The 14222-nt window shown below is 60.3% G+C and overlaps 5 protein-coding genes across 5 annotated transcripts; 3 read left to right on the top strand and 2 right to left on the bottom strand.

Annotated features, from left to right (window-relative positions):
• Positions 1-492: 492 nt before the first annotated feature.
• SPSK_02750 (siderophore biosynthesis enzyme) lies at positions 493-1182 on the top strand (the record flags this gene model as incomplete). Its single annotated transcript, XM_016729617.1, has 1 exon — positions 493-1182. One exon carries the CDS (start codon positions 493-495, stop codon positions 1180-1182), a length of 690 nt encoding a protein of 229 aa, XP_016588916.1.
• Positions 1183-2118: 936 nt separating this feature from the next.
• On the top strand, positions 2119-4548 carry SPSK_02258 (FAD-dependent oxidoreductase-like enzyme; the record flags this gene model as incomplete). The annotated part of the gene is made up of 1 exon (XM_016729131.1): positions 2119-4548. One exon carries the CDS (start codon positions 2119-2121, stop codon positions 4546-4548), a length of 2430 nt encoding a protein of 809 aa, XP_016588915.1.
• Positions 4549-5627: 1079 nt separating this feature from the next.
• Positions 5628-6974, top strand: SPSK_02530 (acetyl-CoA acyltransferase; the record flags this gene model as incomplete). Its single annotated transcript, XM_016729399.1, has 1 exon — positions 5628-6974. The coding sequence occupies one exon, from the start codon at positions 5628-5630 to the stop codon at positions 6972-6974; it is 1347 nt and encodes a 448-aa protein (XP_016588914.1).
• Positions 6975-7126: 152 nt separating this feature from the next.
• On the bottom strand, positions 7127-8536 carry SPSK_02497 (uncharacterized protein; the record flags this gene model as incomplete). Its single annotated transcript, XM_016729366.1, has 1 exon — positions 7127-8536. One exon carries the CDS (start codon positions 8534-8536, stop codon positions 7127-7129), a length of 1410 nt encoding a protein of 469 aa, XP_016588913.1.
• Positions 8537-9390: 854 nt separating this feature from the next.
• Positions 9391-13255, bottom strand: SPSK_02167 (uncharacterized protein; the record flags this gene model as incomplete). Its single annotated transcript, XM_016729044.1, has 2 exons — positions 9391-11130; positions 11201-13255. The coding sequence occupies 2 exons, from the start codon at positions 13253-13255 to the stop codon at positions 9391-9393; spliced, it is 3795 nt and encodes a 1264-aa protein (XP_016588912.1).
• Positions 13256-14222: the final 967 nt, after the last annotated feature.

Below are 14222 nucleotides of genomic sequence, written 5' to 3'. Positions count from 1 at the left end.
AAGCTTGGACGACTGGGCCCAAGCTAAAATCAAAGCTTGGCAAGGGGGCTTGGCCGAGCAGACGCTCATCGTCGGGTCGAGCGGCACCAGGAACCACGCTTTGCAAACTAAAACAGTGGGCACTCACAGGAAGCAAAACGACAAGGAGGGAGAGAACCCAAAAAAAGAAGTGAAAATACGAGGTTTTTGGAGAGACTGGCCACTCCACTCACAGGCTTCCGAGCCATTCGTCGTCAGGGGTCTCGTTTGTCTGGAACAGGGCCTAGTCCTTCCTTCTTTGGGGCCTCTGTCTTTGATTCTTTTATTTACCATCTCATTCCGTTTCTTCTTTAACAGTGTTCGGCTCTTTTCTCGTCTTCTTTCGTTTTTCAGCCTTTGTATTTCTGAGTTTCTTTTAGTTTCCTTGTCACCTCGCACATTCGTTCTGTTGTTCGTCTGACCTCGACATCACACTCGTTCGAAACACTCGTTACGTTTCCTTCCACCACCAACATGCTGTCTCGCATCCTTCTTGCTGGCCTGCTGCCCGCGGCCGTCCTCGCCCGCACTGACCTCTCTGGCTGCACTTCCAGCGTCGACGGTGCCAGTCTGATCTGGTACGTCCCCGGCACCGGCGAGCTCTGCGAGTTTATCGACTGTGGCGGCGGACGCGCCCCTCCCAAGACCACCGTGCCGGGCTGTCCTGGCTACACCGGAACCGCCACCGTCACGCCCAGCTTCCTGCCCGGGTTTGGCGGCAACGCGGCTGCCTCATCCACCGCTGTTAGCCAGCCGCCGGCATCCCCGTCTGCCGAGTCGTCGCCCACCGGTGCTGTGTCTATTACGGCGTCCACCACGACCCCTGTCGAGTCCGGTACCAGCACCGCGGCTGCTCCCACCACCACCTCGACCACCGACGTGAAGTCAGAGCCCGGCATCGTTGTCATTTCCGGCTCGGGCGGCACCACGACCACCATTTCTCCCTCGGTCACACCTCCTGCGGGCGGCAACGGCACGAACACGTCCCTGCCTCCTGGCATCATCGTCACCGACGGCAAGACGAGCACGGTGTTCGGCACGAACAAGCCGCCCACCAAGACGACAACCGGCGCGACCGCGTCGACAGCCGGTGCTGTGGCACTCAGCGGTGCGGGCGGCCTCCTGGGCGCGGCCGCCGTCGTTGGTGTTGCTGCGCTGCTGTAAATGGAGTTGATGGACGCGACGGATCGACGGGACTGGGGAGGTAGGAACCTGTAATACCGATAGACAAATATTAGCGGCAATCCGTACTCTGAAATTCGTATAATTGCATGTCCTGATTCTTGCATATTGAACTGGTTGGTGCATCCTGAAAAGGCTACACGTGATCACCTGCGTCTCGGCTAGCGCGTCCGACAACCAGCCACGTTGATTGGACCACGCCGCCAGGCTTTCAGGGGAATGGATGGCACGTCCCTCCTCTAGCCCGCGTCTGGTGCGTTCTTTGGCCCCGTTTCTTTCTCCTCACTGCGGCAACCAGATCGACCAGCGCAGCTGTGCACCAGTCGTGCCTTCCCCCTCCTCGTTCGACTGTCTTGTTCTTGCCCAACGGTGAACGACCAGAAAAATAAGGCGACGGGGAAATTGCGCACAAACCATCTCTGACCGATTCTTTTGCTTCACTTTTTATCCTCCAGCATTTTAGGTACTCACCCTACGCCCGCCGCATCCTGTCTCATACAACGTCTTCTGCGCCGCGTCTCATCACCGCTCCCTTACGTGCCGCCCTTTGCTCATCGTGAAACGCACACGTCCCGCTCTCAAACGGCGCTGCATGCCAGTGCATTGGTCCGGTCGATATTTTGTACAAAAAAGGGTTGGGCCGACTGCATCCCAGCGCGCGTGAGGGCGTTTGACGGTTGTCGTTGTTGCTCTTTTGCTGCTTTCAGCGGCTTCCCTGACACGCTGTCCGCACGCTGCGCACGCTGTTGTCTCGCTCTTCGCCGGGCGCACATTCCAGACGTCACCGACCGTTTACGGCGTATCGTGATCACCGGCACGAAAAACACTTAAAAACGGCAAACGGGCCCTGAGTTGGTTGTTGTTGATTATCAACAGCGCCAGAACATCTATCCTGCACAGCATTTCTATACACACACAATGTCTTCCGATTCAGAACCGCCTCCGTCCGGCCAAACGCCTGCTGCGGCCGCTGCTGCTGCGTCAAACGCCGTTGTTGACATGGATATGGACTCGGATAATGTCCCGCACAACTCCGTCGAGGTGCCGTCGACGCCATTGGGCGCGGCCATGGGCGCCGAGACGGTCATCCCCGCATCGCAGGAGACCATTCTGTCAACTGAAGGCCCCGGGTCGCCCATGGACGCCGACGAGTCGTTCCGCACGGAGCTCAACGACCACGAAGACGAGAACCTTGACGTCGAGGTCGAGACTGCTATTCCTTCCATGATTCCCTCCTCTCTCACGCCGCCTCCCTCGTCACAACACCGCGCAGAGCTCGCACAGCAGCAACGGCATCCTCTTCCGCGGCGCCAGCATCCGTCCGACTCCCCCTCGAACGCCGCCGTCAACGGCAACCATGTCTCCAGTGCCGTGTCCCAATCCTCCGCCATCCCGTCCCCGCCTGGTACCGGTCTCACCTCGGTCGCACAAGCACGACGTGACGCTGCAGCGGCCGCCGCTCTCGGCCTGGGCCCCGCTGCTTCGTCTGCTGCGGCGGCTGTTGCTGCTGCTGCTGCTGCCGCCGTCGTTGCGGGTAACTCGTCCCCGCTGGTGGGCGGCGCCACTGATTTCGTCCCGCCCACACCAGCGCAGATTGCCGATGCGACCCCCGACGAGCTCCGCGCCATGCTGCAGGCCAGCTTGGCGGAGCACACACGCCTCAAGACGGAGACGGCGCACCACAAACTGCAGTACAACTTGCTGACGCTGCAGGCCGACGAAGACGCCAAGCGCGCAGCCGTTGAGCACGAGATGACACGGCGCGAGGTCGAGGCTCTGCGCGCCGCCGACAGCGCGCGCCAGGCACGGCGCGACCTGAGCACGAGCAGCGCCACCGAGACGTCCGAAGCCAAGTACCGCCAGCTGAAGACGTGGTACGACGAGGCCGCGGAAGAGAACGAGTTGCTGCAGAAGCGTGTGAAGCTGGCCAAGCGGGTGATCCAGCAAAAGGAAGAGGAGATGGCCGGGCTTGTCGACGAGAAGGAGCTGTTGCTCAACCGGCTGCGCGAGAACCGCGAGCACTTCCACCTCCTCTGCAGCCCTGGCGGTCTGTTTCACGGCGCCATGACGCCCAAGCCGCACAGCTCCCCTGTCCACGCGCGGGCCACACCCTACCAGACCCCCAAGCGCGGCACCGCGACCACGGCCGCACCGGCGACGTCGACGTCGACCGCTACCTCCAACCACGGCAGTCACGCCAGCCACGCCAGCGCCGAACCGTTTGCGGCGCTGCTGCAGGCGCTGAACCAGGAAAACAACAGCGCGCCCAACACGCCGTTGACGGGCCACCGCCCGCCGCCACGGCATGTTGCCAAGCACGTGCGCAATGTGCAGTCCCTGTCCTCGCTGCCGACCACACCGACGTCGCGCCCCCGCGGCGGCGAGTACGCGGGTCTGCTGCCGTCGGTCGACCTGGTGCCGCAGACAGAGCCGCCGCCGGCGCGGTCGGGCGGTCCGAGCAGCCACGGCGTGGGGCATGGTCACAGCCACAGCGTGAGCCATTCCCACAGCCAGGGCTTCACGACGAGCGCCAGCGGCCGGTACTTCCCCGAGACCCCGACACGCCCACGACACCGCCTGCCTGGCCACCAGGGCGCTGCCGGCGCGCCTGCAGGTGGCCGCCGCAGCCGGGAGAGCACCATTTCGGTAGACGAGGATGCGCATGGCAGCCACAGTCACAGTCACAGCAATACCCTTGGCCATGGGCCCGGTGGCTCCAGTGGCCGTGCGCTGAGTGGCAATGAGGACATTGCCCGGCAGGCGCTGGAGAGCGTGGCACGGACGACGACGCAGTCGTTCCCGCCGCCGTCGTTTGGCACGTCGCGGTCCGCGCGTCCCCTGGACCGGTCGACGTCGTCGAGCTCGGGAACGGCCGCGGACGAGCACGTGTTTGAGAGCCAGGCGAGCCAGGCGGCGTCGGCGATGCTGCGGCGGGATGCGCGCGAGAGTTTTGAAGTGGCGGCCGCCCGCGAGGCGTCCCGAGAACGAGAGGCCGCGGCGGCTGGTGGTGGTAGTAGCAGTGGCAGCAAGATGCAGGCGAAGCTGTTTGGCGGCGTCAACAAGGCCGGCCACGGCCCGGGCGCGGTCGACAAGCGCAAGTTCAGCGGCGCGCAGCATCCCACACACGCGTCTGCGCACGGTGCGGAGCACGAGCACCACCACGGCCTCGGGGACGACCGCCACGGCAGCGCCCACCCGCAGGCCAGCCCGACCAAGAAGGTGCGCGTCGTGCCGTCGCTGCGGGACACGACCGACAGCTACCGGCATCACCACCACCACCACAGCTACCAGCGCCAGTCGGCGGCACAGGACCCGGACCGCGTCGGCCTGGGCATTCGATATGATTAATGCTGGGCGGTGCTGCTGTTGCGTCCTCTCTCCATCTTACGACAGCCTGTATTTGCACTTTGCATTTTGCGTTCGACTGCTTTGTAATGTACGACTAATTTTGAGCTTGATGCTGTGTTTGACTGATGATTGGATTGGTTTTTGGACGTTTTGGACTTCACATGCTTGGTGTTTCCTTCTGGTCCTTTCTCTGACAGTGGCATCATTTGCGCCAAATGTGTTGGGTTGCCGTCTATTTTGAGACGACATGAAGGAGGATGGATGTTTTGGTTCGGTACCATTTTTGTTTTGCTTCCTTTCTTTTCCTTTTGGCTTTAGGCCTCATATGTAGCTAGATGACAAATACCACGACTTTCCAACGATTTTACTCGACTCGTCAAAATGTAATCCGACGTGTTGCTTTTGTATTTTCTAATCAAGCCCCGTGCCCTACTCCCGGAAATGCGATGTTAAAGCTGCTCTCCTTCGGCTCTCCCTTGTCGTTTTCGTGGCACTGCCGAAAATGCGTCTCCGTCGTCGGCAGTGGTCTCTGCTTCCTGTTGCTTTTGGCGGGCTGTCCACAGTGGGATAAGTGTTCATCCACTGGCACTTTGTTGCCACCAAAAGAGTTCCCCCGCGTCCCGACGACGTTCCCGAAGCCCCTACCCGATCAGTGAATCTGTAGCCCATTTAGCGCATTTTGCGGCAGTTTAGTGGAGCCCATGTCCCCAGTGCCAGCGTTTTGGTGTGGTTTAGCGTCGTCAGATGGACGTACTGCCCCTGCTACGCCTAAAAGAGCGTTCCGACTAAATGGACAGTTCCTAACCGGCTTATATTTACGAAAGTCACGGACAACGGCACGTTGTCTCGAGATATCCCGGGACCTCTCCATTGTTTTATGAATGCAACTGGGATTTTCTCGAGAGATCTGTTTTCACAGTCGTTCCGTCCCCATTTCTTTCCTTCGTCCTTCTACTTCCCCGGATTAGTCATCTTTCACCTCCGACGAGCCTCACAACAGCATACAGAAGCTCTCCCACTGCTTCGCCTTCCTTCGGCAACATTGTTGTCGTCCACACACGCCTCGTCCCGCTTTCACAATGGCCGTCCCCCGCGGCGTCGCCGCCATCCTGACCAAGACGCCCACCGACACGGTTGTGCTGTCGGCCGTCCGCACGCCCGTCTGCCGGGCCAACCGCGGCCTCCTCAAGGACGCCTACCCGGAAGAGCTGCTGGCCACGGTGCTCGCGGCCACGAAGCGCCATGCGGCCGACCGGTACGGCGTGGCGCACCAGCGCGTGCAGGAGGTGGGCGTGGGCGTGGTGCTCTCGGAGCTGGGCGGCAGCAAGGCGGCGCGCATGGCGCTCAACCACGTGGGCTACGACACGCGCGCGACGACGCTGTACACGGTGAACCGGGCGTGCGCGTCGAGTCTGCAGGCGGTGGCGGCGGTGGCGAACCAGATCCGGGCGGGCGACATTGACGTGGGCATCGGCGCGGGCATGGAGAGCATGACGCGCAACTACGGCAGCCGGGCGATCCCCGTGGACGCGTGGCCGGCCCTCCGCGACTCGCCGGACAAGGACGCGCGCGACTGCGTCATGCCCATGGGCCTGACGAGCGAGAACGTGGCTCGGCGGTACGGCGTGGGCCGGGTTGAGCAGGACGCGATGGCGCTGGCGAGCCACCGGCGGGCGGCGCGGGCGGCGGCGGCGGGCGATTTTGTGGCGTCGGCGCGCAAGGGCGACGCCGGCGAGGTCGTGGCCGTCACCACGCAGTACCAGCCGCTGCCGCCCAAGGGTGCGCCGGCCGACGCGCCCCCGGCACCCATCGAGCAGGTCACGGTCACGCAGGACGACGGCATCCGTGCCAACGTGACGGCCGAGGCGCTGGCCAAGCTCAAGCCGGCGTTTGTGCCCGAAGGCGGCACCAGCACGGCCGGCAACTCGTCGCAGGTCAGCGACGGTGCGGCCGCGGTGCTGCTGGCGCGCCGGTCGGCCATTGATATGGATGCGTCGAGCCAGCCCATCGGCCGCTTCGTCGGCGCTGTGACCGTCGGCTGCCAGCCCGACGAGATGGGCGTCGGTCCTGCGCTGGCGATCCCCGCGCTGCTCGAGCGCTACGGCCTGGCCGTCGCCGATGTGCACCGCTGGGAGATCAACGAGGCCTTTGCGAGCCAGGCCGTGTATTGTGTGCGCGCGCTGGGTCTCGAGAAGGCATGGGCCGAGTCAGACGCCGACTACCGCCAGTCGTTGGCGGCACGACCGGCAGCGCTCGTCAACCCCGACGGCGGCGCCATTGCACTGGGCCACCCGCTGGGCGCGACGGGCGCGCGCATGGTGTCGACGCTGCTGCACGGCCTGCAGCGGGACGGCGGCGAGATTGGCGTCGTCAGCATGTGCATAGGGACGGGCATGGGCATGGCGGCGCTGTTTGTGCGGGAGTAATCTATGCGTTGCCACTCGGTGCTACGTCTGCCTATTGGTGGATGAGCGGAATATAAAAAAATGGGTATAGGATATTTCGTATGTCTATGAACCGAACACGATCTAGCAAACCTAGAACCTATCCAAAACAATCGTCCCAACGTGCCACCGACTTAATCGTCCTCTTCTTCATCCGGTCCGTAGTGATACCGTTCAAACGCCTCCACCATCAGGTCCAGCCGCAACTGCAGCACACCCCGATCCACCGTCCACGGCTCGGGGGTCCGCAGCGCCTCGAACTCGCGTCGGATCGAAGCGTGTAACGGGCCCGGCTCGATGCAGCATTCGTCGACGGTGCGGTAGTATGCCGGCGGGGCCACGTTGTCGTCGTCGGGCTTGCCGGCGTACGGGGGAGGCGGGTCAAATTCACACCACTCTGCGTCCGGGTCCATGAGCGGCAACCGCATACGGCGGTGGTTGTGCATCACATAGTCGAGGGACGTGAGACGGCGCATAATGTCCGGCGCCAGCATGTCATGCGATGGCAGGTAGGCCGGTGGCGGGCCGTACTCGGGCACGTCGACGCGCGGCGGGACGACAACGGGATCCTCCGCGTTGTTGCCGTCGTAGCGGTCGTACTCCTCCTCGGGCATCGGCGGCTTGTAGAACGCGCCGTACATCTCCGCCTCCTCGTCGTACGTGTAGGGCGTCATGTCGTGCACGATGGGGGCGACCGGCACCGACGGATCGTCCAGCTGGTCCGCAAAGCGCAGCAGGCGCACATACACTTCCATGTGCAGCGTCGAGACGTACGCAAATGCATAGGGCGCGTCGGCCTTGGTCTGCGGCTGGTTGTCGTACTTCATGCGGACGCACCGCCGGCGGGCAAAGTAGGCCCGCTTGCGGCGCTGGAGCAGCAGAGCGTCGTGCAGGGCCTCGCGAGCACGTTCGACTTCATAGCGCGCCAGCTCGAGGGGGCTGAGGCCCGCCCTGTGTTCCTCTTCATCCGCGTCGTCGGATTCGTAGCGGTAGCGGACATCGTACCCAATCTGCATGTGATCGTGCTCCACATCGTATAAGTCGCGATCGTCTTCGTCGCCCTCATCGTCGTCCTGCTCCTCCTCTTCTTCTTCGTCGCCCTCCTCGTCCTCGTCCTCTTCGTCGTCCTCCCCGCTGGCCAGACCAAATGTCTCGGCATTGTATTCGTCTGCGACTGCGGCTATGCTCTCGGGAGTCCATCCGCGATTCTCGTCATACACGCTGTCAGCATCGGTATAGGCGAGCGCCAGGTCTGCCAACTCTGCCATGTCGCCCTCCTCTATGTCGTCGATCGTCTCTCCGTCCTCTCCGTCCTCGCCTTCGTCGTCTTCGCCCATTTGCGGAGGGATATAAAACTGCGGGTGGGCAAAGTGCGTAAACAGCTCCCGCGAGTCCATGTCGTGGAAGATTTGGGTAAAGTGCAGCTGCAAGTGCGCGTGCCAGCTCTCGCTGCCGTCGTTGGGCGGTGGGGGGCGCCGCTCGGCTGGGTTGGCCAGGTTGGGGAGCCTGTCTGGGAAGCCCGCTGTTCCGGCGAAGAACGCCATTTTGACGGCGTTGTGTGTGCGTATGCCGTACAGTAGATAGATATGGCAATCAGGTGATGCGTAAACCGAGCGATTAGAGAAGACTGACGATTGTGGTAGACGTCTTGGATGCGAACCGAAGCAATAGTACGATCTCGAGAAGATGAGATGAAATGACACCGAAATGAAGACAAAAAAAAAAAGACGTGCGACAGGACGAAGCAGAGCCAAAGCCACATTTATATGCGCGTGAAGAAAACGGGCTTTCTCAGCACACAGCTATGTGCTGAACGCTGACAAGACTGATATATCGCCATCGTTGGTCGATGTTCGTTGACTTACACGATGGTGGAAGTACCTTTTGTATGTGGTTTTGCGGGGCGTGGTACCACGCTAGCAGATAAAGTTCCAATGTTTTTTTTCTTCACCATATCGTGATCATCGTCACTGTCAGGTGTCCTTACGTCGTAGCTTAGGTACGGAATAAAATAGGATGCGAATCTTATTATGTGCCAAAAATGACGTAGGGATACTCTTATTTCCTCCATGTCTTTTGTTGTCGCCATCAACTGGTCTTTGCTCTTTCGTGACATTTCGTGACATTTCTTATTTATGCTTCCTCGCACTAATGTTTTCACATTACCTTGTCTTCTGTCCACCCAGAAAAGTACCATACACAAACACAAAAACCATCATTCATCTTTTAAATATCGCTTTACACATAGTGTTTGAAGGAAATGTGCATGAACGCAATAAATAGGTAGATATGAAATCCAGCAAAACTTTTCAAAAAGTACAAGAAATATCAGACATATCAACGCCGGCTACGCTGGCTAGAACGATGGCAGAAACAGAAAAACAGCCCCTTCCAAACATCAATCAACATCGTCGTCAGCATCGCCGTTGCGGTTGGCTTCGCGCCAAGCACCCATCTCGGCCACCGGCACGCGACCGCGCAGCCACCGCAGCGTTGCCTCTGTGCCCCGCTCAATCACATTAAACCGCGGGACGCGGAACCGGTTGCCCAGCACCTCGAACCGCTGCAGGCCGCCCTCGCCGCCCAGCAGACCGATGCGCGGGTTCAGGTGCTCAATGTCGTTGTTGCTGACGTCCACAATCAGCATCCCCTTGATGCTCTCCGGGTGCAGCTCGGCCAGGTGGTTGTTGCCGGCCAGCAGCACCGTCAGGGCCGGAAAGGCGTCCCGCAGCTGCGTGTCGGCCGGCAGCGACGACACACGGTTCATGCTGACGTCCAGCTTTTGCAGGCGGGGCGCACGGAGGCACTTGACCAAGGGGCCCAGGCTCGTAATGTGGTTGCATGACAGGTTCAGCTCCTTGAGCACGGGCAGCTCGAGGCCGTCGCTCGCCGCCGCATCACCAAAATATGCTTCGCCCTTGAGCTGGTTCTTGGACAGCGACAGCGTCGTGAGCGTGGCCGCAAAGAAGGACAGCGCGTCGGGGAGCGCCGTGAACAAGTTCTTCTGCAAGTAGATCTCGTAGATGGTATGTTCCTGAGCAACACGCGACGAGATCACCGGGTGCAGCGAGGATGCCTCTGTCTCGGAACGATCAAGGACGCCGCCCTTCTTCACGGCCCAAAGTTGGTTGGAGACGGTCTGTGAGCGCGAGCGTGCGGGTGAGTGCGGCAAAGACGTCGGGGGAGTCGCAAATTCGTCGTCCGACCGGCTGTCATCGCGGTCGTCATCGCCACGTTCTCCAGCAGAGGCGCCGCTCAGTCTGCGCCTGCGCTGGGGGCCGTGTGCGCCCGTCTTGGTCGACAGCTCCGTCACTGCATCACGCAGCTCGTCGTTCATCTCGTTCGGCGTCCCGTCGGACTGCGGGTTCAGGATGAACCCCTCCTCGCCAGGGCCCAGGCCCATGTCGGGCTCTGGCTCCAGCCGCGCGGCCAGCGTCTCCTTGATGTCGTCGGTATCTGCCGTGCAGAATTTCTTGTCCCGCAGGGGGTTGCCGCTCAACCGCAGCATGGCAAGGTTGTCCATGCGACCGACCTCGGGTGAGATTGTGCGGATGTCGTTGCTTGAGAAGTCGGCATGGCGGAGGTGGCGGAGGCTCGTGAATCCGTCGGGAATGCTGTTGATGCTGTTCTCCTCGCCGATCAGGGTCATGAGGGCTGTCCACTTGGTCATGTCGGGCAGCATCTGCAGCCGGTTCATGGAGACGAGCAGTTGCTGGAGCGCTGGCAATGCGACGCCGTCCGAGCGCGTTGTCGACACGAGATGCGTAATCTGGTTTGACGTGACATCCAGGATCTGCAGGTGTGGCATCGTTGACACCGCATCCTCGATCAAGACACCACTGAGCTTGTTCTTCCGCACGTTCAGCTCCACCAGTGGCAGCTTGGACAGCGGCTCAAACACCAGGCTCTCAAAGTTGTTCTCGCTGATGTTCAGAATGCGCAGCTTAGTCATGTTGCTGAGCGTCAGCGGCAGAGCCGAGATGTTGTTCCCGTGAAGGTCGGCAATCTCTAGGTTCTCCAGCTTCGCGAACGAGGGGTCAAGTGGTCCGTAGAACAGATTTCCGCCCAGCTTCAGGTCGCGCAACGATGGGATTTGGGAGATCACCTCGAGAGCGTTGTTCGTGATTCGGTTTTGCGACTGATGGTGTGTTAGTAAACCGCCACATAGCTTTTACCACCTAGTTATGTTGGATGTTGTAATCACTCACCAGGTTAAGAGACGTTAAAACTGGGAGTCTCCGGAGGCCCATCGGCAGACTAATCAACATGTTACCGTGCAGGTCCAGCGTCTCGAGCCCACCAAAGATGTTGCCTTTGCTGTCCTCCATCTCCGCCAATTCTTCGAGAGACTGGTCGGGAAAGACCGATTCGTCAATCATCTCGATCTCGTTGTCGGCAGCCACAAAGCGCGTCAGATCGACCGTCTCAGCCCAGGATCCATCGTACGTCCCCAAGGCATCTGCATCATACATGCCCATGACTTCGGCCGGGATGTCGCGTAGGTTCAGGGCGGCGATGTTGAGGCGACCGCTTGTTCGCGCGGCATTCACGCGAGCCAGAACCACCTTGGCCGGCGTCTCGCCATTTTGGTTTCGGTTGAAAGGATCCAAGTTGAGACCAAAATCAAACGTTGTGTCCGTGGGCACGACCGGCTCCGCATCAAACGCACTGTCGCCCAAGCTAGAGAAGGACGCAGCTGGCGTGCTCAGTGGCGATGCAGGAGATTCGCGTGGTTTGTCACCCACGTTCTGCGAAGCCACGCGCTTGGCTGCCTTTGCCCTGGCAATCTGCTCCCGCAATGCTGCGGACGATTTTCTGCTGTTGCTGACAGGGTTTTGGCCCGTGCCCGTCAGCTCGGCTGAACCGATGCTCGGAGCCGTTGATACCGTTGACGCATTGGATGCATTGGACGCATTAGATGCCCCGGTGTCTTCATAAGACGTGGACGAAGCCCGCGATGCCATGGAGCTTTTCCGCGTTGTTGCGGGTGAGGCCACCACAGTAGACGATGTTGACCCATCCATGCTATTCATAGACGGCTTGCGAATAAGGCCGCTCATAGACGCACGCGACTTTAGTGGCCTGGCAGCAACGGTCTTGGACGCAAGCCTGCCTGGCGCAGTAGCAGTACGGGACGAGAATGCCGATGGGGTATCTGGTGGAGCAGCAGACGACTTTTCGGGACTCGGTGTGCGGGACCTTGGCGGCAAGAATGAGGGTGCCTCTGCCTGCTCTCGTAAGCTATTCAGAGCGCCATACTTGTGACTGGGTGCCACGCCTGGACCGATCGAAGCACGACCACGCAGAGTCCGCGTTGCAGTGGAACGGCCGGGGGTTGCGACTTCGTCGATGGGAACAAACGACGACAGAACGGCAGTTCGGAACGAGTTGACTGACGAACGGACGTTGGGAGCGGTGTCATCGTTGCCGGAACTCGAGCGTGGGCGGCTCGGTGGCCGAGAAACCGACCGGGTCGAGCTGTCTGACCGGTAACTGGACCCTGGCCGAGAACCAGCGCGCGAGCCCGTGCGACTACCAGGACGCTGCGGGATTCGTGCCGCCTCTGGGTCGTAGAATGCAGTCGTCTTTCCCTTGACGGCAGGTGAGCTGGGGATCTGTGCCAGCGTCTCCATGGTCCGCTCAGCAAGAGACAGCCGTGCTCTAGAAGGACGCGCCCCCAGCGATTCCAGCTCCGTAGACCCCACAATGTGGTCCCCTGCCAAAACGTCTTCGTCTGGACTCGTCGAGTACTGTGACACTGTCGGTGTGTGTTGTGCGGACCGGCTAGGTAGGTGCTGCGCAGATATTCGCCGTGACAGCGTGCCGGCCGTGCCGGGTCGATTGAATGTATTGCTGTCATCGGCTAGCCGAGACGATGGTAACGGGGGCGCGCCCATGCTGGCTCGTGTCTTGCGAGGAGGTGCTGTTTTTGCAAACTCCCCAGAGACGGCGCGCGTGCGCGGTGACGCGTTGCGAATGGCGTTTTTGGCTACGGAGAGGCTCGAGCTCGAGGAGGATGGCGAGAGGCCGCCGAGGCGGTCTTGTGACGGCATGGAGCGCAGCTTCGGGTTGCGCAAGTCTCCTCCGGAGAGGCTTTCCCGCGATGGCTTGGCGCGGAGAGGCATGGGTCGTGCGGGATGCGACGATGCGGCCGGTGCCGTTCCTGCTGCAGACGGGGCATTTGCGGAGGACGAGTAGAGAGGAAGTCGGGAGGTAGGTCGTGGTAAGCCGCTAGGGCGCGGTATTTGCGTTCGGTCGGCCATTGTACCGGTGGTGTCGGAACGTGGAGATACTGGGCCGAGAGGTCTTGTGGCGAGGTCACAACGGTAAGCTGTTGACCGCAGGCGCGAGCACAAAAAAAAAACTGGTCATAAAGCTTGTTGGGGTATAAAGTCCGCACGGATGCTGAGCTTTGGTGTACAGGGCTGTGTGGGGGAGTAGGGCAGATATTGGTAGGGTTGTTTTGCAGCGTGTACGCGACTGCTAGCCACAATACCTTGCGGCGGCCAAAGATGAGGGTATCGTGGAGTTTGGCTGTTTGTGTCGACGCAGGCAGTGGTGTTCCTCGCCAATTCAACCGTGCACGTCGCGAAGAGGAAAATAAGAAAAGACAAAAGAATCGGATAAAGATCGACAGGAGCTCACAACCAGTCCAGTGTCAGTCGTTCAGGGGTCGGTGTAGAAATTAATATCGTTGCACAGAACGGACATGACAAGGGGGCGGCCGGGGGGGGAAGCCAAGACGGTGAGACGAGTGGATGGCGAACTGGAAGAAGTGACCATCGAAAAGCCGAGATAAAGGAAATTTGGTGCGGGTGCCGATATGAAGGTTCGAGGTAACGGTATCACCAGAAGCAAAAGGGGAGCCGCGGAAAGGGGGAAAGCGCGAATGAGAAGGAACGTCGTGGTCAGATTTTGGGAGAGAAGGCGCGAAGGGCACGAAAGGCTTCAAATGACAACCAGTGGGTGGCGACGTGCAGTGATGTCGTCGTGGTTCATCGCACCTTCTCTCAGTGCTTCAGTCAATGTCGTGCGGCAGGATCCGAAGACCAATTGGAAGGAGCGAACCATCACCAAAACAAACAACAAGGATTGCCCCATCAACAAAATGTAGCTTTTTTGTCTCTTATTTTCCCCTAAAACCCCACCCAGGAAGCTACAATAGGCTGCACGCTACACTGAATTTGGAGTAGCCTGTAAGTTTTAGGCCTTGGGTGCTCTGAAGAACAG

This window comes from Sporothrix schenckii (genome assembly GCF_000961545.1).
Source record: "Sporothrix schenckii 1099-18 chromosome Unknown Cont43, whole genome shotgun sequence".
Classification (NCBI taxonomy): domain Eukaryota; kingdom Fungi; phylum Ascomycota; class Sordariomycetes; order Ophiostomatales; family Ophiostomataceae; genus Sporothrix; species Sporothrix schenckii.
Note: the sequence above shows the minus strand (reverse complement) of the source record. Positions and strands in the feature narration are given on the sequence as shown.